The sequence below is a fragment of the Grus americana genome, chromosome 28 (assembly GCF_028858705.1).
Source record: "Grus americana isolate bGruAme1 chromosome 28, bGruAme1.mat, whole genome shotgun sequence".
Taxonomy (NCBI): Eukaryota; Metazoa; Chordata; class Aves; order Gruiformes; family Gruidae; genus Grus; species Grus americana.
Window position 1 is genome coordinate 3912566 of NC_072879.1, and position 27307 is coordinate 3939872.

Sequence of the window (27307 nt, forward strand, 5' to 3'; positions counted from 1 at the left end):
TGGAAATTTCTCTGAAAGCTAGAGACAAGGTTACTTTTTTAATTGAATAAACAGCATCTGCAATCTGTTAGTCCTTTGAGAAGAGGTAGACAGATCTGCGCAAGGGAATAAAGGCCTGCTGAAGTGCTCTGGTTCTCAGCTCAAGGGCCACCACCACTTCAGAAGCACTTGATAACACTTTGTTTCCTGAGCTCAAAAGCGTAAGCGAAGCCCGACGCAGAGCAGATTGCCAGGGTGCTGGGTGCGGAGGCTGCTCCCAGTCACTGAGCGCTAAAAAGCCTCCACCAGCACAGCGCTGTAGCTGGACCCAGTCGCAGCCTGAGAGGCATCGGCTTGAGCCGAACGATGATCTACCGGACGCGATCAAATGGTGAGATGTGGCGGCAAACGTAGCCGCGTGTCCCGCTAATCACGTTGGCAGCTCGTCGATGCGCGCCTTGAGGAAAGCGCTGGCCCCGTGGCTGCGGCCATGGGCGCCCGTGGGATGGAAGGGTTCTCCGGCAGCAAGCCCTGGAGATGTGCTGAAATAAAGGGGAGTGAAGCGTGTGGAAGAAGTGTGGCTTATCATCAGTTAAACAGAACTGGAAAGACCCATCAATAAGCGCATCCCTGGTGTTCTCTGAGTACCGCCACGGCAGGAAACCACGAAACGACGTTTACATTTTGGTCCTTGCGCGGCAGGGACCGCTCCCGGGCTCCTACCCCGATTTCCCTCTTCTGTGCCTGCTAAATGACACGCAGGGAATTTTATCACCAAGTTGCTCAGTGAGAAGCACTGAAGGTTTTTCCTGCAGATTCAGGCCTTGCCATCCCTTAACCAACCTTGGCGTTTACGAAAGTGGAGGTTGTGAGCGTTATTTTACCCTCCGACACGACCGGCCCTGGCGCGTTTCTATGCCGTGACCCGGCTCTGGGGCTTTGCCAGCCGGGGGCTCTGCCCGGCCACGGCCTTGTACCCCCGCCTGCCACAGCTGGCAGAAGGGGACCAGCGCCGGCGGGTCACGGGACACGGACACGCGTGCGTGGGCATCCCAGGCGGTAAAACCCCCTTTCCAGAACAATCCGCGCCCGAGGCGCGTCGCGGGGTACGTGTGCCGCAGGCGCCCGCGTCCCGCTGTCTGTCCGTTTACTCGCCGGGGCTCTGTGGGCGCCGGGACCCCCGCGGCCCTTCACGACAACGACCCCGAAGCGGGTCTGGCCGCGGGTTTGCGGCCTGGCCCGGCGCTCGGCGAGCGCTGCTGCGGGCCAGCGAGAAGGCGGCGGTGGCCTCCCCACGCCGGTTCGCGGGGGTCGTCTGCGGGAGGTGCCGGCAGCGGCGCTCGGCCCGAACGACGCCCGGCTTCCCGGGAGCGGCCGTTAGCGGCGCCTCCGGCCGCGGGGGAAGGGCCCCGGCCCGGCCTCCGCCCCGGGCCCCGCCGGCGCCCCCTGACCTCTGACCCCGCCCCCTGACCCGGCCCCGCGCCGCCCGCCCCGCCGCGCCCTCGGCGCTCCCCCGCCCTCGCGGCGCCGCAGCCAATGAGCGGCCGCCGCCGCATCCGGGGCTCGCGCCCCCCCTGCCGCTCGCGCTCGGCCATGGCGGAGGTGAGTGAGGCGCCGCCGGGGTCGCGCCGGGCCGGGCGTCGGGCCTCCCGCACTTCCCCCGGCCGGGCGGGCACACCGGGGGCTCCCCGGGCTGCGGCGGCGGCTCGGGGCCGCGGTCCTGAGGCCGCGGGGCGGATGGGGCGGCGCGGGCCCGCCGGGGCGGGGGCACTCGAGCCGAGGGGCGCCGGGGCCGAGGGAGCGCGGCCGCGGTCCCCGGGCGGCAGCGGGGCGAGGTGCGGGGCGGCGGCCTGGGGCAGAGGGGGCGGGCAGGGGAAGGGGCGTTTGGGCGGGACCCGGCGGGAGAGCCGGGGCGGGCGGCGGGGCAGCACCCGAGCCCGGGGAGCGGCGCCGGCTCTGCCCTCCCGCCGGCGCCGGAGGAGGCAGCAGCGGGGCCCGCGGGGCTGCCCGCGGCGGAGGGCCCGTGGCCGGACCTGCGTGTGAGGGACCCGGGAGAAGCGTTTAAAGGGGCTCTGGGCCGGGGGATGCGCCGGGGCCGGCGGGAGGGACTGCGGGGGCTGGAGAAGGCTGGCGGAACGGCGCGGTGGTAGAGATGGAAGCGGGAGTCCCCGAGGCTTTAGCGCGGCAGGGTCCGACAGCGTCAGGGGGAGTCGCGGGGGAGCCGGGGTCAGAGGGGTGCGGAGCTGCTGGAAAGGGGCTCGCAAAGGATGGAGGTAAGTGACGGGGCCTGAGCAGCCGGAGAACACGGAGATCGGGAAAGCGGGAATGGCAGAGGGCTGGGGAAGGTGGCGGGAGCAGTTTGGCTGGGTGGAGGGACGGGGAGAACCGTCCCGCTGAGAGAGCGGGTGAGCGAGGGGGACTTGTGCTCCAGTGCCAGGTCAGGACGCTCCTGCTGCCTCCCCATTGCGACGCCGTGTTTGTCTTGGTGCGTCTTGCAGAAACGTTACTGCCATCGCTCCACCGCACTTACGGTTGGTGATGCCATTCCCTGTTGGGTCTTGACGCATCCTTGAAATATCCCTGTCCTGTCGTAATGGTTGTCGTGGCACATCCACACTTCATTTCCATCACGGGATCCTTGTGGTGACCGCGACGTGGGAAAAGGACGCTGGGAAGACATCGAGGTAGCTGGCTGCTCTGTCGCAGGATCTCAGAACGCCGCTAACTGAGACAACGTCCGTTCGACAGCAGGGCTTCGCTTTCAGGGTATTCCAGCGTTTTGCATGAGGAAGGTCCCACCTGGCCTGCCTGCCGTCCCATCCAGGATGGTTTGGTCTTCGCTGCCGCCTTTGGTGGAGCACGAAGGGTGCTGCGTTCATCTGTGCCGAAGCGTTACTTGGGCACATAGCTGGGCTGACGTGAGGTGCTGAAGTGCCGCCCTGGCACGCTGCGCCACTTTGCCATTGTGCACGCAGGTCTCTGTCTTGGGGAGATTCAGGAGCCGTCACTGTCTCGCAGAAGAGGTTTGAACTGCAGAGAATCTCTGCTCTGACATTGCAGCAGTGTGTGATTCGGGCGCTGATTTTCCTGAGCAGTGCAGGAGATTACCTGTGTGTCTTGTCCTGCGTTCAGTTCTTGCTCTCATTTTTGCTCTTTCAGGTCCGTTTCCATCCATACCACTTCCCTCTGGCTACAGCTGGAGTTCGTAGAAAACGGACCCATGCCAGGTAGTATGGACAAGGCAAAGGAACAAGGAATGCTTCTCTCGCTGAGTCTGAAATACATGTTAAACTAGCTCAGGAAACCACGTTAGTTATTAAAGCAGTAACACTGGAAAGGGAAACCTTCCCTCTTTTTCCTCACTTTCTTGCAAGAGTGGTTTCAGCCTGAAGGGTTTTCTCTGGTAGTTCTCTGGACAAACAATCTGCCTTGCACTGGGAAACAGCTTTGTCAGTGCCAAGAGCTCAGGCTCTTCCTCTGCCTGCGTTTTCTAAAACATGGCTGTTGCTTTGTTCCGTGTGCTCAAAAACTTGAGTCCAGAATTAAGGAGGGAGTGCCCGAGTCATCCAGAAATACAAATGTGGGAGTGAGTAATTGGTCAACCTCTGTGTAACTTTTGAGAGGAAAGTTATTCTCATGCCTGAGAAGTGGAGACTGGTGGAAGGAAACCAGCTGCTGGGAAGCATAAAGTGAGATTAAAGGAATTTAGTCTCCCTTTTTTCCCCCCTGTGATTAAACGGCCCATGGATGTAGGAGTCATTTTCCAGCATCATGCTACACTGTTACAATTAATGGAGTTCACCACTGTGACTTTTCATGGTGACCAAAACTGTCACCAGCAATAGGAGCATCTCCACCTTGGCCAAGAGCCGTTCTTGACCTGGAGATGCCTGGTAGTGCCTCGGTGTTGCTGTCTTTCTGATGGATGTAATGCTGTTGCATTTTCTGCCTTCTGTGTGACATTGGGATTTGAGGTGTCAGACCACGGCTACCTCACCTTCAAACGAAATACCTCCACATCGCCTGGCATCGGCAATCAGTGTAATCGGGAATATTCTCTCTGTCATCATTTTCGTATTTAAGCCAGACCTGCCTTTCTCCCATACTCCTTTGACTTTGACTCTTGTTTCTGTGGTCTTCTGGATTTGTAAATAATCTGAGGGATCATTTGGTTTCATACGTGTTTAAATTTGGGTGTGGAATGGGCCGTTTGCTTTGTCTATCACTTGTTTCTTCTTTGCCCAAACGCAGCAGTGCCAGTTATTTTACGGCGACCTCAGCTCACAGCAGTTCCCTCTTGCTCTAATGTTACGTTACTGCTTTGGGGAAATAAACTCATGATTAGTTACTGAATTGTCATCCTGTCGTACTGGCTGTTACTCTTCGTTTCAGCACCTGATCATTAACATAAGATCTCATCGTTCCTGAAGTATTCTTGACATCTTTTCAAGCCAGCCCATCCACTGCTAACAGTTTCAGTCTTTGTTTTCAAAATCCTTGGCATGCAGCTCCTTATTGATCCCCGTGTGAAGGAGGCACAATCGATATATAGACCGTTGTCTTGGGAAAGAGTTCTGGAGATTGCTCAGGACTAGAGGGAGTAAGCGTAGACCTTGCCCTCATCTTTTTCATGAAACTGGGGTTGTTTGCTTGGAAGGATTTGTTCAAGAAGGTTTTTTACTTGGTTGCATTCCAGCAAGGCCCAACAAAGGGGCATTGACGCTTTCCTGAGTTATGAAGCCCTTTCCTGGTATGGCTGTCCTCAAAATGGAGGCTGTCCGAATCCTTTCTGTCCCCTTCTTTCATTATCCCATAATTGAACTCCTCCCTTTCCTTCTAGTGCGCACAGTCGCTGGGGTCTGCCTGCAGCCAAAGCGGTCTCCAGCGGGGCTATCAGACGCTCAGGGATGGTGAATTGCAGTGTGCGGTGTATGCTCCAGTTGGACTAGAGGCATGCTTTTTTCACCAGTCCTGGTAGAGGAAGGAGCAAGAATTCCACAGCTGCTTCACAGATCCTTTCCCTTCTTCCCTCTTGGTCCTTCTCTCATATGGTAGTATCTTCTTCTGCTGCCTTCCAGGCCAACCGTTATCTTAGTGGTAATTCTACTTAGGAAATAACTGCCTCTCTAGTCATTATGGAATTTGCAATATATGTGGTAGTACCTGAAGGCACCAACTCAGAACCCAAAGTCTGCGGTGGCTGTTTTGGTGTATACTTTGCTCTATTGTTAGAGGATGAATTTTCATGTGAAGCTGTACTATGTTTTCTTAAATAAGTTGTAAGAGCCTCGTACTGAGACATCGCAGATGTCCCGGCTCCCGCTGAGTAAGTGAGGAGTGATGGTGCACGGCTGAGACTATTAATGGCTGAGGATCATAAAAAGATGTCATTGGTGACTGGGGGACTGACACTATGGTTTTCTTCCGCAGTCGGATGCTCTCAGTCACCCAAAGGCATTGGTTAATTACCTGCTTGCTCCCTGCCTAGGCTGAACTTGATGAACAGCATTTCCATGCCCAAGGAGCAGCAGATGTTCTGGGTTGTTTTCCAGGCCTCAGCCCATACTGCTGCCTGAACTTCTGACCGAACACTGAATGCCAGAAAGCAGGTGCCTGTTCTCGGTGTCTACCTGTCTCACCCTTTCCCACCTCGCCTGTGTCACTCGCAGTCCTACCAGACTCCTTCGTTGCCTGCTCAGCTCTAAATTTCTTTGCTCGCCCCTTTGAGCCGTCTGGATGTGGTGAGGCATTAGGGAGAAGCCAGCATGTTCTGGCCGGCTGCTTCCCATTGTCTCTCCAAAGAGTGGGTCAGTTCATAACAATGCTGTGTTCGAACAAGCATGAGGTGTGCATTTAGAATAATGGCTTAGGATCAAAATTCTTCTTTTACGTGGAAAATGTAAGGCGTAAGGATCTGAGGTCTTAAACTGGAGAGAGGATAAATAATTAGTGGAGTGCTGAAGATAAAAAAGATGAAATGGAAACACCGCCATATGCAGTTAGAGACTGAGGGGAAGGTGATGAATCCGGAGGAGAGGAGCCCTGGAAGAGCTGCTAAATACACTTGACTAGAGCTCTTTTTGCACAGCACAGTTTCTAATGCTACCCTGTGTGGTTTTTGTTAACTTTTGCTTTGAAATTAAATTAATTGCATTTGTTGGTGGGGTTATGTGGCTGGAGGCGTGTTACATGTTTAAGAAGAGATGTCTCAGCCTTCTTTTTCTCTTTTCTTGAAGGCCTCGGTTGGCAGGCAGAGTCCGAGGGTGGTGCCGTACCCAGCCCACAGTCTGTGTCCTGGGGAGCCTGGCCTTCAGAGTGCAGCAGGTAGCCACGGTTTAAGTATGTTTCTGTTTGTTGGTCTGGTTTCCAGAGGAAACGAGGCTCCTGTGATCAGCCTGTCTGTTCCCTTCTCCTCCCAACATCGTCCGAACCTGTTGGTTGATCCCCATGCCGTATGACAGAGGAGGAAAGTCTTAAAGATGCCAAAGCTCCTACAAGTGTCCATTTACCCATTCTTGCAATAAGGGGTAATTATCCTAAAAATGCTTTGGGCGAAGGGAAGGCTGCAGTGTGCATTCCCATGCTATGACACTAACGAATCCAGTCAGGAGAGAGACACAAAAATTTGGGAAACCTTCAGATTCAGCTTTCAGTCAGTTGTGGGACTTGAATGTGCAGAGAACCAGGCTTTGCAATTTAGCGCTCACGGAGTGACTTTTCAGTTGTGTTCCCCAGCCCCTCTCCTCCCTTTCTACCTAATCTCTTCCTCTGGCTTATCATGGCTGTGCACACTAGCAGGGATCGTCCCAAGCTTTGTTGCATCTGCAGATTTGGTCCAGGGTGGTGCTAGTATCCCAACTTCTTCTAATCCCTGCAGTTGTGTCAATGGGCTCAGCTGATCATCGACTGAACCTAGCAGAGATCCTTTCACAGAACTATGGTGTACGGGAAGAAAGGGAAGATGATGATGATACTCAGGAGAAGCAGAAATCTTTAGAAGAGCTGGAGAAGACTTTCAGTGCCTCTCAGGTAATGGCAGAAAGGGAGGGGAAAGGAAATTACCTGCTGGATTTTCTTGTTTGCTATTACAGTACTGGTACCAAAGGTCTTTGTATGAAACTCCGACTTGCTTGCCCAGCTGGCAATGCATCCGCCCATCAGCAAGTCTTAGGTTTGCATTTGGATAGGAAGGAATGATTTTGACAACAGGCGACAGCAGCAAATTTTGGAGTCTTCCTCTGCCAAGATGAGGTGGTCTGCGCTCACCTTGCTGAAGAGCCATCAGCTGTTGGGTGTATGTCCGTTTCACAGTGGAGGAACCACACAGATGAGATGATGTGGTCTTGTGGGTGGTCCCATGGAGGCCTCAGGGGAACACAAAGCGTGTTCTGGAGGACGGAAGCCGTCTCTTCAGGTCAGGCACAAGGCTGAGGGATTTGCTCCTTTCCTTCCTCGGTATAAATACAGTTCTGCTGTCTGGTATCTCTTCACCAGCATAAAATCTGGTATAAAAAATAAGTATATTTTAAAAATGCCCTTGACTGTATTGCTTTGGGGTGAAAGTTCCTGGCTTCTCTATATGTCTGAGAAGAACAGGTTGTGGTGGGTCCTGATAGACCATGCCTCCTTCATTACGCAGCATTACCCCAGGCAGTTCAGAGCCCCCAGAAGAGCAGAGCTGCCTTGACTGCCTCTGCGTATCTCTGTGTTCACTACAGCTGGTGTTGTACTCGGTGATTGTTCCATTCCTGATGAAGCTTTGTCCTCCTCTCGCTCAGAGCAGTGAAATGCCATTTGAGGAGCTGCTTGCGCTTTATGGCTATGAGGCATCTGATCCCATCTCGGAGCAGGACAGCGAGAGCAATGATATTACTCCAAATCTCCCAGATATGACTCTGGATAAGGTAAGAGCAGCTCTCTGCTTGGGTGTATGCTCTTGGCCTGTGCTGTAGGTTACTGTACTGTCTTGGAGCTCGAGATCTAGTAACTCCTTCCAGGTGGGGTTTGATTAATGCCGGGGGAAGAGTTCTGGTGTTCCAGTGAGGAATGCCAGGTGCAGAAATTGAATGTAAAGACTTTAGAGGAGACTGGAGAAAGGATAACTGTTTTAAAAAGAACCCTGTAAAAACTCTTTATGGATCTTGGGTTACAAGTCTTTACACTGTGGAGAGTCAGGGAAGGTTTGTATTTTCCCAGCTGAAGCTATGGCCTCTCCTGTTCTAGCTAAAGTCTGCAGAAAGCTGCCTTTTTTTTTCTTTTTTTTTCTTTTTTTTTTTCCCCCTTGCCTTCCAGGATCTTTGAGATATTTGCTCTGGGTGGAGCTCCACAGAAAGGACCACTTGCTCGTCCTCTCTCTGGCTTCCATAGGAAGCTACTCTTGGCACTTGCAGAAGTGCTTCTAGGCTAAGGAAGATAATCTAGGGGTGGTGGGGAGCGTGAGAGGGAATCTGTCTTTGGAGAAGCTATGGGAGGGTGAGGAGATCTGCGGATGTCGCCACCTTTGGCCAGAAATGCTTTACTCTAGGCCTCACCCCCCCCACCCCCCCATATTTTTTTTTTTTAAATTTAAAAATATTTTTCACTTTCTTGTTGTTGTTAAAAGGAACAAATAGCGAAGGATTTGCTTTCAGGGGAAGAAGAGGAGGAGACACAGTCTTCAGCCGATGATCTGACTCCATCCGTCACGTCCCACGATGCATCGGACCTATTCCCAAACCAGCCTGGCTGTATGTGTTGCTAATTTCTAAGTAATTGGTTTTTACTTAGATGTAAGATGCAGAATAGGGCAAGAATGTTTTTCTTTATTTTGTGACTAAGTTTCCTGACATCGGTTTTTCCACTTTCCTTCTGAGGGCTGCAAATAAACCTGAGCACCAGTGGTTAGGACATGATAGAGCGTAAATGAGCAGTGGGATGAGGAGAGAATTGTCTTTAGCTGTAACTCATAACATTGAGAACGTGAGAGTTGTTTTGCTACCTGCTGTAATTGCAGTTTGAAAGACCAGTACCTGATCTGACATCTCTAGAAGTGAATAAATTCAGTAGTGCTAGTGGTGTGATATGTTGTTCCTAAATATCGGAATACGCAGGAAGCCAAAGTGCAGAGAGAGACTCAGTATAAAGTGATCTTCCTTCTGCTAGCCTGCAAAATGAAGGAGTCTGAGCTCCCCAGGTTGGTTGGCACCACCCATGTGGCAAGTGTGCAAATCCTTTTAAATGAGAAAATTAAAATACGAATAAGTTGTCGCTGAGGAACATGCTGAAAGTAACTTTAGGACAGAAAATGAAGGGAAGGAGAGGGAACATAGAACAATAGGGGAAAAAACCCCAAAACAAAACCATTTCATAACTACAGATCTTTTCCTTTCCCACAAAGCAAACAATTTCCTTGCTGATGAAGACAAAGAGCCCTGTTCATCTCCATGTGCTTCCTCCATGGCTGAGGACTCAGAGGAGGATTCCATCCCATCTAACGAGTGTAAGAAGGTAAATGATCTGAGTGCATTGGGAAGGGCAGCTAATACAATGCGCCTGAGTCTGAGGAAAGCGTGACACCAAAGTGCTGTGATACTTCCTCAAGAAATTTTATTTTATTTTGCTCAGCGCCTTGCATTTTGTGGAAGGCAGTGGCAGATACAGGTTACAAGAGGGTTTTTTTAATACAATCTTAAAATCTGTATCTGAAATTATCTTCTGGTTCACATATGGAAAATGCTGTTGTGCCTTGATAGATTAAAACTGCAGCCTGTAGCCCTATGAAGTGAAATGCTGTGCAATATTCCCAGCAGGATTCACTGAGGGGGAACCGTCACATGAAAGAGAGGAGCAGACTTCCAATTTCATCCTGGTTGTGAAGGTTGCAGGAGAGCTTCTGCATTTCTTTATCTCCAGCCTTAGCTGCTTGTCATATATCTTTAACATTAAAACTATGTAAATGCCTAAGGTCCCCAAAGTATCATCTGGTTGGTAGTAAATCTTTTTAGTTACCCTATAAAATAGTCAGGGTTCCCTAGAAGTAATAGTGACAGTGGGGACTGCCGATATATAAATCGGCCTCGTGGTGTCGTAGTCCCTAAATCATGAAGTACACCTCAGTGCCTACGTGGAAGCATTTTCCATTTCAATTTACCCACTTCTCTGTGGTGATATTTCAGGAGATCATGGTTGGACCTCAGTACCAAGCCACTGTTCCCATCCTCCACTTAAACAGGCACAGTGAAAAAGGTAAGGCCACCCACTTTGTGTCGTGTTTGCTTGTAGGGCTGCTGGCCTGGGCATCTGACGGGGCCCTGGTTCATCTGTTCTGTGTCTCAGCGTTGACACCAAAATTTACAGCTACGCCTGAGCTAGCTTTAAACTAGCCTGTTTGCATCAGGCTAGTGATACAGCTGTAGAAGCTCAGTGAAAACTGGGTTGGTGTGACAGGTTTGGAGGAGGGGGTCTCAGCTGTAGCCAAAGAGAAGGAATACCCTTCTGGAGATATTCTAATTTATTTTTCTCTGCTGTCTTCCTTAAGTAGCCAGTGTTATTTTCATTCAGTACTCCCTGGAGCTGATCAGTTTCTGATTTGATAGGATGTCTGCAGAGTGGATGGAGGTGCCTTGATTTGCAGATTGCATCTAATAACCAGTGCAAGCACCAGCTTGTTGAGTTTCTGAGCAAGACGACTAACAGAAAACCACATCTTTAGAAATCACTTGCTTCCTCCCTAGTTCTTTTATCCTAGCAGACTCTGAGCAAGTAAGTTAAAGGAGATAAAAGTTAACAGTGTTGCAGGTACTATTTCAGATTTACCCTGTATAGTTCTCAACTTGTCACTGTTACTTTATCAGTGCTCTCAGCCTTCTGTATTGGAAACCACAGATTTATTGTGCGTTTTCCGTAACCTGTATGTTTGCATCACTGTGAAATGAAAGGAAACTGATAGTAGATCCCAATAGGGATCTTTTATGCCCTGTCTGTAGTGCCTCTAACCTGATTTGAGTAAATCTACAGGGCACAAGAGTTAGTTCCTTTGCCCGTAGAAATGAGCTAAGTACAGAGGGTGCTAATGTTTTTTATCCGAATAGAAAAATCTCAGTATTTCTTACTATTTTTCTTTATTGCAGAGTCTTTCTTCTTGCCTTCCTCTGTGCTGTTATTTTAGTGAAACATCTCTCTGCACTGTTGTGTGCTGTGTTCTCATGGACTAAGAGCCTTGAAGGCTGGATGGGGCAAGAATCACTTAGCGATGCAGTGTGCTCCGGCTATTCTGTGTGGGTGGAGCGGCTCATGGAGGAGCATTACAAGCTATCACAGGGGAGGGACAGCCTTGCAGCTGCTTACTTTTGTGTCTAGGACAGGGAGAGGATCTTGAGTCTAGGCCGGGGTTGTAGCTCAAAGCTGCCTTTGCCTCCCACTCCTTTTGTGTGCTGGGAAAGACACCTTAGAACCTAGAGTTTTTTAGGTGCCAAGATTAATAAGTCAAACCAACAATCTTTGAGAATGTGGTAACAAAAACCTTGTTGGCCAACCCTTCTGAAGAAGTAGAAGCAAGCCGAGCCTGTGCTTAGGGCTCTAAAAGGGGTATAAAGAGTATTAAGCTTACCTGCCTCCAAAATCGTGAGGGGAAAATGCAGTACCTTCAGAGATGGTTGTCATCTCTGGTACCAGGTTGATGTAGCAAGCAAAGATTTCCTCCCTCCTTCTGTTTCTCCCATGCACATACATGCAGGCTATTTCTCAAAAGCAGTAGAACTCTCTGTTTGATTAGCTTATTTCAGTACTTTTTATGCTAGCCTATGAGAATGAAGATCAGCTGCTTTGGGACCCAAACATACTCCCTGAGAGAGAGGTTGAAGAGTTCCTGTACTGTGCAGTGAAGCGGCGATGGGACGAGCTGTCTAGCAGCAGCCTGCCAGAAGGAGAGGTGGTGAAGGACAATGAACAGGTAAGCACGAGGGCTTCTTGCAGCCTGCAGATACTCAGATGCTGCTGGCGTAACAGTGCAGCGTTTCCTATAGAAATCCTGAGACACCCACTTAAAAGAGAATGAGACCTAACTTCAGTGATCCTCCACTCCTGCTTTGTGGATAAGTGATGGTGTGCCGCTCAGTTGCGGCCTCAGAGGCTGTTGGGAAGACAGGAAAAGGCTGTAGTGGATTGGACTGCAGGCCTTCCTAGCTTAGTACTTTTCTTCCAACACAATAATGGATGTCTGTGAAAAACGTGTGACAGACTAGGCAAGCAGAGAATGGGTACTGTTTGGTCTGTATTCTCCCAGTATCCCAAACTCTCTGAGCCAGAGCTTACAGCAGGAACGTCCTTTTGGATCTGTCCTCTGAAGTATTGTCTAATTTTTCTTTGAAACCAGCAGAAGATCGAACATTTGGCTAAGAACCTTCAGAGCAGTTGTGTTTCCTCTAAGCTAGATGGGTTAGATTCTCACAGTAAGTCTGAGGAACTTACAGAGGCACACCTGTAATCTGCAGAGCTGCTGGTAGAACTGCATCTTTTCAGTCCCAGGGTTTGTAGTCCAGTGCCTTGAAAAGTGGAATAATCTGTGCTGATGGGTTAGTGACAAAGCGGCTCCTGGGAAAAATAAGTTTCATGAAGCAGATGTGAGTCATGAGCAGGTTGGTTTGTGGTACGTGCTGTCGGTAATTTTCTTCTGTTTCCTAGGCTTTGTATGAACTGGTTAAATGCAACTTCAATGCAGAAGAGGCACTGCGGAGGCTACGGTTCAATGTGAAGGTTATCAGAGGTGAGAACCTCCTGTATTTGGGTCTCATGTAACTCTTTCTAGATTTGTACATCTCCTCCAATTCCTATTTCTTTCTGCTATAGATGAGCTTTGTGCCTGGAGCGAGGAAGAATGTAGAAATTTTGAACATGGCTTCAGGGTCCATGGGAAAAACTTTCATCTTATCCAAGCAAACAAGGTAAGGGCGCTCACCCCTGCATCCCACTAAGACAAAGGGAAGGAGGCACATGTGTTTGCACCAGAGGTATGTTTTGAGCCTTGGCTAAGGCAGGAAGTTCAGGACTGCTGAGTTCCGATCCCAGGCTTTGTGTTGACTCATGCTAGCAGGTGATGGGCTGTTCACTGCCCTGCTCTGCCTTATTTTCCAGGTGGGAGAAGTCACAAACAACACTGACCTGCATGAGTGATGTCAGTTAATTACTGATTAGCCCTTTCTGGAGTCTCAAAAGTTCTTTCCAAACTCTCAGCCCTTGCAGTACTTCTGTGAATGAGTGAGTTGAGCATGTGGATGTTTTGTAAAGTCCCCTGGGGTCCTCTAGAACGAAAGATGCTGTTGTAGGGAGAGCTGGGCCCCAGGACATACGCTGCTGTGCTGGGAGTTGGCAGAACCAGAGAGTCCAGTTCTATCGCTGATTATTTGTGGGCATGTTGATGCTAGCCAGTGAAAATGGATGCAGGTTTGCTGTCTTGATGTTAAGTGTGCTACTGGAAGCGCAGGAAAGTCCTGCACGAATGTACCGTGTGTGAACCCACACTGGGGTCTGCAAGAACAATTGTGCACTGTGGGGAGCTCTTTCTCTGGCTGATTACCACCTTGGAAATCTCAGTATGTGCTTCCGTTCTGCAGCGTAGATGTGTCCATAGCAATATAAATTACTGTAACACACTTAATTTTCTGTGCTGATTAAATGGGAGAATAGTCCTTGCTCCATGAGATACATCTTGATGCGTGGCTTTCTGACTGCGATGTTTCTCCCCAGGTCCGCACCCGGTCAGTGGGCGAGTGTGTGGAGTATTACTACATGTGGAAAAAATCAGAGCGCTATGACTACTTCACTCAGCAGACTCGTTTAGGAAGGAAGAAGTACGTCCTCCACCCTGGAGCCACGTGCGTGGAATATTCTCACACTAAAATTAGTAATATTAACCTCCCAGTGAAGATTCCTGCTGCAAAGCACCTCCGCTTAAAAGACTGCGCTTTCTGCTCTAGAAGGTTTCTTGGGTGGGAGCACGGAGGGATGCACTGGATGTTCTCAGAACATAAACACTGTTAGTGTGGGAGGGAAGATAAAGCAATTATTTGCTTGGATGTGGACTGTTTTGTTTCAGACAAATGCGTCCACAAAAATTAAGGCTAGAGTCTGGAATTCAGGACTGAGATGAGGAAATAACTCAGTTCAATGAGGTTTCGAGAAGGGAGTTTTAAGTTCTCTTTCTGGTGTTTTGGAGTCTGAATGAATGTATTTCCCTGCTGCCACCCTTTGAGGCAAATTCTTCACTTTGAAATGCCTGCTAATTGCAGAAAATACTTTTCAAAAAGGTTGACACTGAAATGTTTAAAAGGTCAAAATGGAATATTTAAGTTAAAAACATTAGGTGAAGTCTTAGATTTATTTTTTTTTTAAATTCTGATGCAAGACAGGAAAATACCTGAAATCTCAAACTCCTCCAGGGTGGTAAAATATTTTCTCATCACTTGCTCTTTGCTGGCACACTAACGCCGTCACAGCCCACTGCAGTCATTCTGTGAAGCTGGCTTTTCCCTGGGGAGAGCATTTGACCATTTATTTCATTACAAAAGGGGCTGAGGCTCAGAGAGAGCTGGGGAACAGAACTCTCTGTTTTGGAAAGCTACAGAGCCTGTTCTGTCATGGGCTGGTCTCTGCCACGCTGTTAACTGCAATCGCCTCAGTGCAGAGTCCTGCAGACCAAGAAGGGATGCACATTCATTCTAGTGAGGTCTCTACAGTCCTGTTGCTTTATTTGTTGATGGGGTTTAATCCCAGTAACCATTTTCCCTGCCTGCAGCTCTCTGCTTAACAGGTGGTGGCAGTGCTATCTGTCTTTTCCCACAGGGATTACACCGACAATGACTTGGATGGAGGTGAAGTAGAAAACACCAGTCGTTCTCGGAGCTCCCCACCAATTCCCTCTGCAACTAGCTGCCTGGATTCTCACTTTGGTCAAGATCAGCTAGCAATAGAGAGCACAGGTAAGTACTTTTCTTCTGTCTGCCATGGGGATAACTCATCTCCCTCGTTCAGCAGCACAGACCCTCCTTTGCCCTTCTCCCGTTGCCGTTATCCAGCTATTGCTCTTCTCCAGTGTGCTCACTTTGTGCTGTGTCACATACCAGCCCTGGGCAGATTCTGGTGTGAGCAAAGGAGACTTGTCTGTCTCTACATTGACCAGTAGTGACTTAAAATGAGTTGCTCCTGCTTCGGGCTCGGAGGGGCGGCCTAAGTCATTCCCAAAGCAAAAGGATTTGCACTAACTCTGGGCACCTGAGTTAGGTGCTTGCACTAGCACACAGACACACCAGACACAGGCAACTCCTCTGGAGGCTGATTTAAGGCACCAGAAATCAGGCTGTACCTGTGAGCTCCTTTTGGAGAGATCTGGCCGTGAGAAGGCTCACGGGGAGCCCAAAATGGGTTCGTTCCCTCACGGTCCTACTGCAGAGGTGGGCTTTGTGCAGGCACCTCCCAGGGGCTGTCCGCATGAGGGGATAGGACTTAGGATTTGGCTTATCTTGGAGTGTCTCTGTGAGATTTCCTTTAATTTCGGTGGAAACACTGATCGCCTCCCATCTGCTGTCTGCATCTTGCCTGTCTTTGGTACACTCTGGCAGGGATCTTGGTTGCGATAATAAAGAAACATCTGTGCCATCAAACAAACAGTGTTGTGGTTAGGTGGGATTGAACTGGATTTTGGGTTTGGTTTTTTTTTTATGTCACAGACTCACTCGAGCTTTCTTTCACTTGCTGTCCCCCTCCCTTTCTTCCTCTCTGTCTGTCCATCTCCCACGTTTCCCTCCTTTGTGGTGTGCAGAACCCCTGAGCGTGGAGAGCACAGCCTGCAGCCTGGGCAGCATGAGTGAATCGGGGCAGGGCTATGAGTGCAGTACTCCTTCGGAGACAAATTGTTCCTTTGACCCGGCGGAGGAGACGTCCTCGGGCGCCATCTCTGCTTCCTGCACACGAGACACTGTCACCCCCTCAGAAGCGGGGCTCTATGCTCTGCCGCCGGCAGGACCAGGACTAGTAGAGAAGCAGGAGATGTTGCAGAGCTCTGGTGAGACGATAACTATGGACTTCACTCTCCCTGCAGACATTAATGAGGATTTGCCTTTAATTGCTGGCCCTGTGGATTTGGACAGACACCCAGAGGCGGTGGTAGCCCCTGCGCAAGTGTCCTTATCGGTCACAGATTTTGGCCTCATTGGCATCGGAGATGTAAATACTTTTCTGACTGCTCACCAGGCTTGCCCAGCGCCTGTGGCTCGGTCAGAGCCTTTGTCGCAGTGAGTCTCCAGTCACAAACTTGTCGCAGACCCAGCAAGGACTTTGACCTGACTGAGTGAAATCCTGGAACTTCCACTGTTCCATAGGGACGGTTTGGAGCTGTTGGTCAGAATCCGTCTTTCCATCCTCCTTGATCCAAGGCTACAGTGAAACCAAACACCTTTCTGCTCTGGTGTGTTCTGACACAATCACACAAAGCTGGTGGCTGGCTTTAGTGAGGGGGGAGGCCCATCGCCCCCTGTTTCGTTGACCATATGTCACCCCAGGTAATTCCAGGCTGTTCAGAGAGTCCCTGCCCTCGGGACCGGGGAAAGTCCCTCGGCTCCAGTGGGACAGTTTGAGTGCAGAGATGCTTTGAGAACAGGGATGTATCACCGGCACGTCGGGGGCAGGGATGGAGGGTGCAGTCTGGAGGTCTGAGAGCTTAGAAAATCTGCAGGGAGCACAGTCCACCCAGGCTGCAGGGCAGTTTGCCTGCACAGATGGGCATGGTGATGCCAAAGGACGATGAGGAGTCTTGGCCCTTCACCCACAGACTGTTGTGATAAAAGTCGTTCTCCCTCTTCCCCTCCCAGCAGCTCCCCTGCACTCCCCAGCTGTGAGTTGACAGGCATGCACACTGCTGTTTTCATGTCTCTCGCAGCTGTGTGTGTGTTCCCACTCGCTCCGCCACCAGCTGCAGGTGGGATGTGGCCTGGTCCAGCCCTCTGGCAGAAGCGTCAGGCCTTGGAAAGGGATACGGCGTGGTGCGACAGCACTGGGCACCGAAGTCCTTCTCACCTCCCCTTGTAGTGCTGGGCGGCAGCAAACTTGGACTAAAGGGAGTTTCTAGACCCACAGAGCGACGTTGGCCCTCAGAGTGCTGCTGCTTCCGTTACTGGAGGTGAATGACTTGGTCCTTGCTGACTGCTGCAGTACAAGAGGGTGAAATGCAGATGGAAACATCTGTAACTCCCCAGCTTGTTCAAACAATTTGTCAGCTGCAGGAGGAGGAGGAGGAGGAGGTTGCTCAGTTCCCAGGGCACCAAGGCTAGTCACCAAGTCACCAGCGCTAGCACAGGGCACCCCTGCCCCCTTCTCTGTCACAAAAAAAAAAAAAAAGCGCTCTCTGCTGAGAGGAAAGTATGTCTTTACTGCCGCTAGCGATGTTTTGAGGAGGTGACACGGGTGGCCCTGCTCGGCAGCGAGGTGGCCAGCTGCTGTGCAGAGAGCCACAGTGGCACGTTTGTGGGTGTGCTGGAGTCCAGAGCCGCTTCGCTTCCTGGGTGTGTTCCAGGTCTGGGGTTTGCCACTGGCTTAAATCCACATGTTCTCATTCCCCTTTTTTCCATGCAGGGAATGCTGTCTGCTGGGCAAGGCTCTGATGCAGATGTTCCTTCCTCCAGCCATTTTCTGCATTTGGGAAGGGGTTTGGGTTGAGTTCTTTTTGCTTGTTTTGGTAGAGGCCTTTGGGCAGTGATCCTGCAGCTGCTTCTGCTGCCGGTGGATTTGGAAGATGACTAAAACCATGAGCCCAGATCCTCATTCTACCCGGCCCTGTGAAGTTGCGCTCAGCCCTACAGTGGGAGCACGGAGACAGCATCAGGCAGCTTCGCAGGATGGCAGGATCAGACCTTGTCTCTCATCTTCCACGCCCCAGACCTGTTTTGGCTGCGTTAGCAGGGGTTTGCTTCAGTGCTCGGCCAGCTCTGCTGCGAGGTGCTGAGCCCCAGATGCACACAGCTGCCTTGACCAGGCACCACTTTGTCAGCCAGATGTGGTAACTGGAGGTCTCCCCTCTGGCTGCTCCCAGTTGCTGGAAACGGAAAGCAAATACGAGTGCCCGCTCCATAGTGGAACTGCCCAGGCTGTGATTCCCCTTTTCTGGGGGGGAGAGGAAGCTCCTTGGCTGACGGGAGAAGAGGAGGCAGGGTGAGAGCACGGGCAGCCCTCCCAGGGAGGGCCAGGCCTTGGCATCTCCTCTCCATCAGCCAAGAACATTCTTAGTTTTCCTGAAACCATTTTTTTTCTTTGGTTTGTTTCAAGCCCTAATGAAAGGAGAGGGGAGGCTGGGGGAGGCAGAAATGTCTCTTATTTATGTTCTTCAGTGTTGTTTACAGATGCGCATGGGGTTTTTCAACATGAGTGCGGCGCTTTTTCCACATAACTTTAAGGGAGAGGGGTGGAAAGGGCTGGGACAGGGAGGGGGAGTCACTTGGGGAGGAGATTTGGTTTTGGTTTTTTGTTGGGGTTTTTCTTTTTCTTTCTTACAAAGCACATTCACTTTGAGCCGCTCCCAATGCTGGACTCTTTCCCCCCTTCCCCCCCGCCCCAAGCCCTACACTGTGAAGTGATACTGCCTCGAAGACCCCTCGACGTTATTTATTTAATTAAAAACCTAATTTGAAAGTGACCTGGAAGCCTGTCGTGTTTATGGAGACTGAGATGCCACAGTCCTGTGCATTGTGATGGCAGAAGTGAGAAAAGGGGTCCTTGCGTTTCCTGTCTGATCCTCTCCCATCCCGGGTGAGTGTTCCATCGCTCCATGGGCAGGGCTGCCCAGCACAGCACTCGGGAAGCTGTCGGCAGCAGATGTTCGGCCAGGGCACGGGATGCGGTTTGTCCTTGGGGAGGTGGTGGGCCAGGTAATGACCCTGGAGCCCTGTGGGATCATGTCCTCCCATCTTGGGTGCCACGATTGCCTGCCAGGACAGTCCTGAGGTCCTGGTACGGAAGCTGACCTCATCCTGCTCTTAAGCACAGCTGCTTCTGCTTGGTGAGGAGCATCTTCATCCCGGCATCACTGAAGAGCTTGTGCCGCCAGTCCGCCCTGCCAGAGCCAGGTCCGTGGTGCAGGCGCTTCCCATGGCCCCAGCGTGTGAGCTGCCTAGGGGCTACGGCTCTTGTGCCAGGGGGGCTGGTTCTTAGGGTCCCTCCTTTCTCCGTTCCTGGCCTGCCCACCTTCCTGTGCCTTGTACCAGCCATCACAAGCTGGGAAGAGGCCCAGCTTCCTTGGCCGAATTTACCATCCTGGCACCGTGCGTGGAGGGGAAGGGAGGTGTTCGTTGGTCCTACAGGTGCCCCGAGTCCTGTGAAACCCTGGCAGCTTTCGGAGAGCCCGTGGCAGTGGGAGGCGGGGGTCCATCCACGTCTCACTGGCTTCAGCCAGAAATAACATCCTGGAGGCGAGAGAAACGTTCCTGCTGCAACTGCGTTCTATGTTTCCGCAAGAAGGCTCATTCCTCGCCACAAAGCCCCTCTGTTTTGTCAAAAACCCCTTCAATTCTGTTCCCCAGCTCTTACCTGGCTCTCGCCTTCTGTCCCAGGGCCTCGGGGTGGGGACGGGGGCTCCCGTCTTCCTCGCTGGCAGCTGGAAAATGCCACCGGGACCTCTCCCTGCTCTGCATTTCTCCTGGCAGCTCAGCCGGGTAGGGCAAAGACCTGGCGGGGCCGCGCGGGTTCTGCCCGCCCCACGGTCCCCACGCAGTGGGGAATTCGGGGACGGCGACTGCAGCCGCGGCGGTTCGACGGCAGAGGGGGCCGCAGCCCCACGCCGGGGACCCGCTCCCGCCCCCGCCGGGGCTCCATCGCTTGGGGTTGCTGGACCTTCGTGTGTGTGTGTCCCCCCCCAGCTCCTCCAGGGAGCTCGGCTCGCACGGCTGCAACGACCCGCGGAGGGGGCTCGGCCGCCCCCAGCCACGGGCTCGGGTCCGTGGGAGGGCACCATCCGCCTCCCGTGAACCGAGGGGGCAGCTGCAGAGACTCGGGGGGAGAAGGGTCCCGGTCCTCACCCCCGGAGAAGAGTATCAGCAGACACCCCCCCCCTCCGGGATGGGGTCCCAGCGCCCTCCCTGGGGCCGGGAATGGCTGGGACCGATGTCCCGCGGGACATCACGGAAAGCTTAAGTGAAGTTGGAGAAAATCTAACGAGCAGAGCCCAAATGCTGCCAGGGATCCCCATGACCCCCCCAAACCCAGCAGCCAGGGCTGCGGCGCTGGCCCCCACGTGCCTCCGCAGGCCCTTTGCTGGCCCGGGCCTTCTGCTGAGCGGGAGGGGGCTGAGCCGCCTGCCCAGTGCCGCGCAAGCTGAGCAAACAGCGCGGGGCCAAGCCCAGGGCAGGGGCTGCTTTCCATCTCTGTGACACCCCCAAGTGCTGGGCCGAGCTGAGAGCAGCCATTCTGGCCAGGCTGGGCAGTTCCTGGGTGGCTCCCGCCGCCCTGGCACCATCCGACCGCCACGGCACCGCGTGGGGCAAAGTCCTGCCTGTGGCATCCGCTCCGTGACGCTGTGCTGCACGGGCAGGGGAGCAGCTGCCTTATCTCACTCCGCTCTGCCCTGCTCCAGCACGGAGCTGCACACCCACAGCACGGGTCAGCTCCAGTCCTCGCTGAGCCCCACACTGTGCCCCCACGATGGCCCAGCCTGGAGCACTTCCACACCAGCTACGAGGGTGGCTCGGCACAGCTGAGGACTGCCGGGGGCTGTGACAAGACAGGGAGATTTATCAGCGGTGGGAGAGTCTGTATTAAACCCCACATCCCCTGCATGACGCAGCCCGGGCATCCCACAGGCAGTGGCCAACCTCCCCGCCTCCAGCATCCCCTCAGCTCTCCTGCCTCGGGGCTCTACCCACCCACCCCCAAGATTCGGGGCCTGCAGGCAGCACATGCAGGGCAAATCCTGCCCCAGGAGCTGTGCCAGGGCCCCATGGCACCGATGAGCAGGAGGGAAGTTGCAGCGGGTTAGATCGGAGCAGAGGAAAGCTAGCAAGTGATTCTGCCCCTCTCCATAAATCCCAGGGCAGCCCGAGATCATTTCCAGCTCTTCTGGCTTCCCACAACAGCTTTGACATTCTCCACAGGCCGCTCACGCTGCACTTAAATAAACCAGCCCAGTAGCTATCATTTGGGTGGTTTCTGTATTATTTATGTTTCCTTCCGTTCCTGACCAAGAGTCGGGCCTGCAGCAAACGGCCGGGCTGTGGCCATCCCCACTCCCGCCAGGGACTCACTGCGAGGACTCAACGCTCGAACCTTTGCTCCTGTCCGCGCTCAGAGTGCCACCGGCCCGGCACATCCCCAGCCCCAACGGGCAGCACCGGGAGCCTGTCCTGCTCCGACAATGTCTGAGGCACGGGAAAATACCGCCCGCGTTTCAGTGGTTAAATCACAGCTTAAAACAAACACAACTCCTTGTCCTGTGTTTAAATCCAGCTGCTCTGCTCCCCGCTGGCCTCTCCGCTGTGTCCGAAGGCTCCGGGGGAACCCTCCTTCCCCCAACAAGCAGCATCACGACTGAGTCGACCCCTTATCTACCCCGCAATAAACCACTGCTGCACCACGCCGATGCAGCCAGTGTATTTCTGTGGCCGTGCTCTCCCACTCTCGGATTTTTTTCTCCCCCCCCCTTTTCTTTTTTTGTTAGGCTCGAGGCTGGCGGGACACACGCGGCTCCCACATGTGGCCTCGCTCCCTTCCTTCTCCCCCTTCCCCTTCCCGCAGCGACGGGAGGCAGCCGAGCCGAGCCGAGCCGGGGCGGGGAGACCGGCCAGGCGAAGCGCGACGCCGAGGGGGCCGGAGCCAAGGACGCTGGAGCGGGGCCCGGGGAAGCGGCTGAGGCCGAGGAGGGGGGGGTCCGGGCCACCCCCAGCGTGGCTGGTCGCCGTCCCCCGCCGTGCCCCACACCTGCCCGGCCCCCCAGCCCGCCCCCCGCCCGCCACCGCCCCGCCCCAGCCCGCGGGCGGGGGCACCGACTGCCGGAGCCGCCCCGTCCCGCCCCGCCCCGCCCCGTCCTGTCCGCCCGGACTTTACCTCCCGACCGGGCCCGTGTCGTTCTGGGCCATGTGAGCCGCGGGGCCGGGCCGCGGGGCCGCCACCGGCAGCGGGATGGAGCGCAGGAAAGTCTTCGTGGTGCTCGACGTGCTCTGCCTGGCGGTCGGTGAGGGCTCGGTACCGGCGCGGCCGCGGCACCCCCGTCCCGGGCGGCTCCGGAGCGTCGTGTCCGTCCTCCCCGTCCCCCCTCCCCTGTCCCCCCCTGGTGGGGCTGGGTCCGGGTCCGCGGGCGGTACCGGGGGTCCTGGGTGCCCCGCACACCCGTTGCTGCGGGACCGAGCCGGGCAGCCCGGGAGGCACCTGCCCGGGCCCTGTCCCGGGTCTCTGCACCCCACGAGGAGCCCACCGGCCTCCCCGGCGCCGCTTCACCCTCGGGGCGGCTCGGCCGGAGGCTGCGGGGCCGGGCGGGCACCGGGCCCCGCCGTGGAGCTGCCGCCCCGACGTGGGGCCGCCCCGTTGTCCGGGCGCCCCGGAGACGTGCCCGGCACAGTGCTCCGCGGCGCGGCCGAGTGGGAGCCGAGGGATCCCGGAGCCGGTCCCGGGCCGAGAGGCTGCCGGCGGGGGCTCCGCCGCGCTGCTCGGGACGCTCGGCCGCCGCCCTGGCTGCCTGCCCGCCGGCCGGGCTCTGCGCTCCGCGGGCGGCCGGAGCGGGGCCGGGGTGCGGGGGGCTCCGCGGCCCCGGGCAGTTGGGTTCGGGGTGCCCCTTCCCAGTACACCGACAGCCTCCCCGCCCTCCGGTGTAGGCAAACGCCCGTTTCTAAAAGCGACGCCGACAAGCACCTAATTAAGACGGACTAAAAATAAAGGCCCAGGTCGTAATTTCAGCCTGAACCTCCCGGGCCGGAGTTGCTTTCTTGGGCTCTAAGCACCGGTGGGGAGAGGCAGGTTCCTGTTTTTGTTTGGGTCGCTTTTGTCTCTCGTGTACCGGTGCCTTTTATTTTTAGGGGAGCTTTTTTGAAGGATGAAATTATCCAGCAAGAAAACCGGTGTCTAATTTGAGCCGCAAACGAGCGTTTGAGGTGTGCACAGAGGAGTCTTGCAGACACCCCCGCGGCCGGTTCCCCGCGGCCGGTTCCCCGCGGCCGGAGCGGGGTGGGAGAAGCTGGGGCTTGTTCCCAGCTCCCTGGCAGCTCTTTCTGGCGGCTGCTGCCTCCGCTCGGGGGGAGCAAGGGGGGGGGGGGGGCGAGGCCGGGGAGCAGCGGGCTGGTGCTTTATTATCGTTTTCTCCGCTCGTTTTCCCTGCCCGGTGAGCGCGGGAGGTGGTGGGGTGCGGGCGCGCATGGGACCCCCCCCCCACGGCTGCGCCCCGGGAGGAGGGTGCGGGCGGGGACAAAGGTGCGTGTTTCCCGGAGACGGTGGAACTAGGGGAGGCGGAAACCGCCGGGAAAGGCGGAACCGGGAGAGGAGCCCCGGGCTTAAGGTGGACTGCGGGCCCGAGGAGGACCGCGCTCCCGGGGGGGCCTTTCCCCGCAGGACAGCATCCCGGGGCCGGCTGCGCCCCTGTCCTCCGGGGCGGGTGCCTCCAGCCCTCGGCCCTGCCCTGGCTTCTCCCGGCGCTGCCAGAGGAAGCATCCCCTGGGTAGGGATGGAGCGGCTGCAGGGGCAGGAGGTCCCCTTTCAGCAGGGAATTTGGCACGGCTGCTGCACGGGGCAGAGACCCCCCCCAAAAAACCCCTTTTGATCTTGGGAATGATCCCATCCAGGGGCGAGCTCTAAGATGCCCGTGGCCAGGGTTGGGGCACGCTGGGTGGAAAGCCTCCTTGCCCAGGCTGATCCAGCCGGTTGCAGCATCTCTCCAGAGCCCTGCCAGGAGCTGGGGGAGAGGAGAGGCTGGCCGGAGCACGGGCTGCGGGAGGGTGAGGGTGGGAAGCCAAGTGCGCTCGGGTCTGACAATGCCTAGGCTGGATCACCCACCAGCGTCTCCAGGCACAGGCTCTCCTGGAGCTGGTGTGAGAGAACTGCTGGGATGATCTGGGGGGCCCTTCTCTGCTGTAAAACAGGTTTGCGTGATGCCTGTGGTTGTTAATTCTAACGAGCTCCGTCCTCCTAGGCCGAAAGACCCTGGGGAGTGGGAGGAGAGGGCACAAGATCAGCCCTGGTCTCCTGCACCAGGCCCTGCAACTGCCATGCCTGGGGAGGAGTGGGGATAGCCACAGAGGCTCTGCAGGTGCCCGTTTGTGGCCATCTTGTGTGGTATCTGGGCGCCGCAGGCAGCTGTGAGCTCCGATAGGGTCCTATCAGCGGCGTGGCCAGCACGCTGGCGGGTGCGAGTCCTCCTGCCCTGGGTGCAGGTGGCTCAGGACTCTCTCCCTAGAGGGGATCTCTCCCCAGCAGCAGGGAGCAGAGACCTGGGGGTCGAGGGATGGGGAGACTGCACGGCACTGGGCGCTTGTGCGGAGCCTGTAGGCAGGTGTCCCCAGTCCTCACCTTCTCTCTGCCTTGCAGCATCTCTGCCCTTCGTCATCCTGACGCTGGTGAACTCACCGTACAAGCGGGGCTTCTACTGCAATGATGACTCCATCCGCTACCCCTACAAGGCGGACACCATCACCCATGGCCTCATGGCTGGGGTCACCATCACCTGCACTGTTGTCATTGTAAGGAAGCGCCATCCCCTTCCCTCCGGGTCAGGGACGTCCTGGCATGTTGCATCCAGGAGCTGGGTGCCAGCACAGCCCACCTCCCGACTCCTGGCAGGGCAACAGGACCCTTGGGTCGAGCCCTGCTCTGCTGCGGGTCAGGAGCTCCCTCTGGGGCAGTGAGACCCGTGTCCTGTGGGGCTGGTTCCCTGCAGGGAGGGGAGAGGCCCAGTGAGTTCCTGTGGCAAGTGGGTGCCGGGGGCTCCTCTGCCATAGACCCCGCGAGCCAGAGCATCCCGTACCCCTGGTGCTGGGGAGCTGCTCGGTGGCCCGGAGACCCTCACCCCTTGCCCCTTGGTCCCTGCAGATCTCGTCAGGGGAGGCATATCTGGTCTACACGGAGCGCCTCTACTCCAAGTCGGAATTCAACAATTACCTGGCCGCCCTCTACAAGGTGGTGGGGACCTTCCTCTTTGGGGGGGCCATCAGCCAGTCCCTGACTGACCTGGCCAAATACATGATCGGCCGTCTCCGGCCAAACTTCCTGGCCGTCTGCAATCCTGACTGGTCCAAGGTGAACTGCTCCATCTATGTGCAGCTGGAGAACATCTGCCAGGGGGAGAGCAGGAATGTCACTGAGTCCAGGTGAGCCATGGGGCCGCAGGACCTCCTCCACTGGGCTCCTGCGGTCTGCGCCAGCCCCAGACGGGTACCGACGCTCTCCTGCCACGGGGCAGCGCCCACAGAGTCGGTGGGGGGCTTGCGGGGGGCCAGGTGGGTGCTGGGGGCTCGCTCTTGTGGCCTGACCCATCCTCTTTTCCCTACAGACTCTCCTTCTATTCTGGGCACTCCTCCTTCGGGATGTACTGCATGATGTTCCTGGCGGTAAGTGCCGCGCTCCAGGCGCGCCGTGCTGTGGGAAGGCGGCGAGCCCCTGTGGGTCCCGTCCCCCCAGGCGGACTGGTGCCCTGAGCACCCGTCTTCAGGCTGGTCGGTGCCCCCTGCGTTGGGTGATTGCTCCCCCCCTTCCCTGCCCAGCTCTACGTGCAAGCCCGGCTGGCGGGGAAGTGGGCCCGTCTGCTGCGTCCCACCATCCAGTTCTTCCTCATCGCCTTCGCCATCTACGTGGGCTACACCAGGGTGTCCGACTACAAGCACCACTGGAGCGATGTGCTGGTGGGGCTGCTCCAAGGGGCTCTCATTGCCGTCCTCATCGTGAGTGTCTCCTGCGCGACCCGATGCTCTGCCGGGTTGCTGCTGACTGCAGCTCAGCGTGCTGGCGGGGTCCCTAAACCCTCTTTCCTGTTGGGCTCTTCCAGGTTCGCTACGTCTCTGACTTTTTCAAGCACCGTCCCCTGCAGCAGTGTGACGAGAAGGACCTGGAGCGCAAGCCCAGCCTGCCGCTCACCATGAGCGACCCCGACTGCAATCACTACAGCTACCGGGGCGCCCCGTGAGCCGCCGGACTGCAGACCTGCCCCTCGCCGCACTCCGCGCTGCTCCCGGTGCAGGGGACAGGGACGACGGCTCTGTGTTAACCATTGGCTCCATGGCTCCTGTGCCCCTCGCTGCTGCAGGTACCTGCAGGACGGCCCTCCCCATCCCCGCTCCCGCAGTGCCCCGGCTCCCCGTGCCTGCGGTGTCTCTGTGCTTGCCGGTGCCTGGCAATCCCAGCGCCCTGCCCGCGGGAAAGGGAGGTCCTCGGTCCCCTGTGCGTCTGAGTCAGGCTCCAAGGCTGCCGTCCCAGCCCTCCATGTGAGGGGAGGGAGGGGAGGGTGGCACGTGTGGGTGGATTTATTGGGCTGGCAAACCACGCCGAGCAAAGAGCAAACTCGTCGGGAAGTCTGAGGTTGCCTGCGCTGAGTGTGTGTTATCCCTGCCGAATTATCCAGCCTTATGAGTACAAATCCTCACAAGCACAGGGGGAGGAGGACAGCTGCTGGGCTAGTGATACTTTTTTTGGAAAGGATTAAAGCAATCCAGAGCTCTTCTCTGTTCCCCCGTTACCTTTAAAAGCAGCGCTGGCCGCCAGCAGCTGGCGCGAGTGAAGGGTGCGTGGCCAGGCTTTTCTCCGGCGGCGCTGGAAGCGAGGGCTTCTTGTACCCCGCCTGCTTTGTGTCTGGCTTGGGGCGAGGAGGATGCTCGAGCCTTTGTCTCTCCTGTAGCTTCAGCTGATGCTTTAGGGGGTGCGGGAGGGTAGGGGGAAGGGGAGAAGCTTTCTGTGGTAAAGGGAAATCAATGGGGATGTGGAGCTGCACACAGGACTCCGAACACCCTGGCAAGGTGGGGAATAGGCCATGGAGCAGTCCCGTTGCCGATGTGCAGCTGCCTCCAGCACTGGAGCACTGTGGGCCTCTTCTTAAACTACATGCATTATCATTATGATGTGTTTTTGTAAAAATGTGTTTTTTAAATTAGATCATCCTTAAAGAATGTCTGTGTCAGGCCTGTTCTCTTATTCCGTGGATGCTTCTGGCCTTGGAGTGGATGGGCTTAAGTGTTTAGGATTTCCTCTTCCAAGGGAAAGGAGTCTGAAGCACCTCGATAGCTGGGGCGGGGGGGGGGCAGGGGTGTCCGTCAGGGCTGCTGAGCCTCCTCTCCTGAGTGTGCCAGGAAACCTGGGCTCGACCGGGGCCGATGGGACGGTGAGAGGCCAATGGGAGCAGCATCCT

At 55.4% G+C, this 27307-nt stretch overlaps 2 protein-coding genes across 13 annotated transcripts; both read left to right on the top strand.

Annotated features, from left to right (window-relative positions):
* The first annotated feature begins 1485 nt into the window (after positions 1–1485).
* Positions 1486–18610, top strand: MIER2 (MIER family member 2). 12 transcript variants are annotated; one of them, XM_054805561.1, is made up of 14 exons: positions 1486–1581; positions 5468–5588; positions 6350–6506; positions 6857–7008; positions 7698–7883; positions 8582–8705; positions 9356–9465; positions 10134–10203; positions 11742–11908; positions 12640–12721; positions 12805–12899; positions 13702–13829; positions 14797–14933; positions 15773–18585. In XM_054805561.1, the coding sequence occupies exons 3-14, from the start codon at positions 6434–6436 to the stop codon at positions 16246–16248; spliced, it is 1800 nt and encodes a 599-aa protein (XP_054661536.1). In that variant the 5' UTR covers positions 1486–1581; positions 5468–5588; positions 6350–6433; the 3' UTR covers positions 16249–18585. The 12 variants fall into 12 exon arrangements, with proteins under 12 accessions (XP_054661536.1, XP_054661544.1, XP_054661539.1 ...); XM_054805564.1 differs by lacking the exon at positions 6350–6506 and adding an exon at positions 6216–6303 and having other exon boundaries at positions 1487–1581; positions 15773–18583; XM_054805559.1 differs by having other exon boundaries at positions 1551–1581; positions 2478–5588.
* A 3393-nt stretch (positions 18611–22003) lies between these two features.
* PLPP2 (phospholipid phosphatase 2) lies at positions 22004–27068 on the top strand. Its single transcript, XM_054805705.1, has 6 exons — positions 22004–22162; positions 24502–24653; positions 25003–25280; positions 25463–25520; positions 25674–25850; positions 25955–27068. The coding sequence occupies exons 1-6, from the start codon at positions 22111–22113 to the stop codon at positions 26090–26092; spliced, it is 855 nt and encodes a 284-aa protein (XP_054661680.1). The 5' UTR covers positions 22004–22110; the 3' UTR covers positions 26093–27068.
* The last annotated feature ends 239 nt before the right edge of the window (positions 27069–27307 follow it).

Coding starts and splice junctions, on each gene's coding strand:
- PLPP2 (XM_054805705.1), top strand. CDS start 22,111: ATGGAGCGCAGGAAAGTCTTCGTGGTGCTCGACGTGCTCTGCCTGGCG. Junction 25,521..25,673: donor ACTGCATGATGTTCCTGGCG/GTAAGTGCCGCG, acceptor TTCCCTGCCCAG/CTCTACGTGCAAGCCCGGCT. Junction 25,851..25,954: donor CTCTCATTGCCGTCCTCATC/GTGAGTGTCTCC, acceptor GGGCTCTTCCAG/GTTCGCTACGTCTCTGACTT.
- MIER2 (XM_054805557.1), top strand. Junction 11,909..12,639: donor TGGTGAAGGACAATGAACAG/GTAAGCACGAGG, acceptor TCTGTTTCCTAG/GCTTTGTATGAACTGGTTAA. Junction 13,830..14,796: donor GTCCTCCACCCTGGAGCCAC/GTGCGTGGAATA, acceptor CTTTTCCCACAG/GGATTACACCGACAATGACT.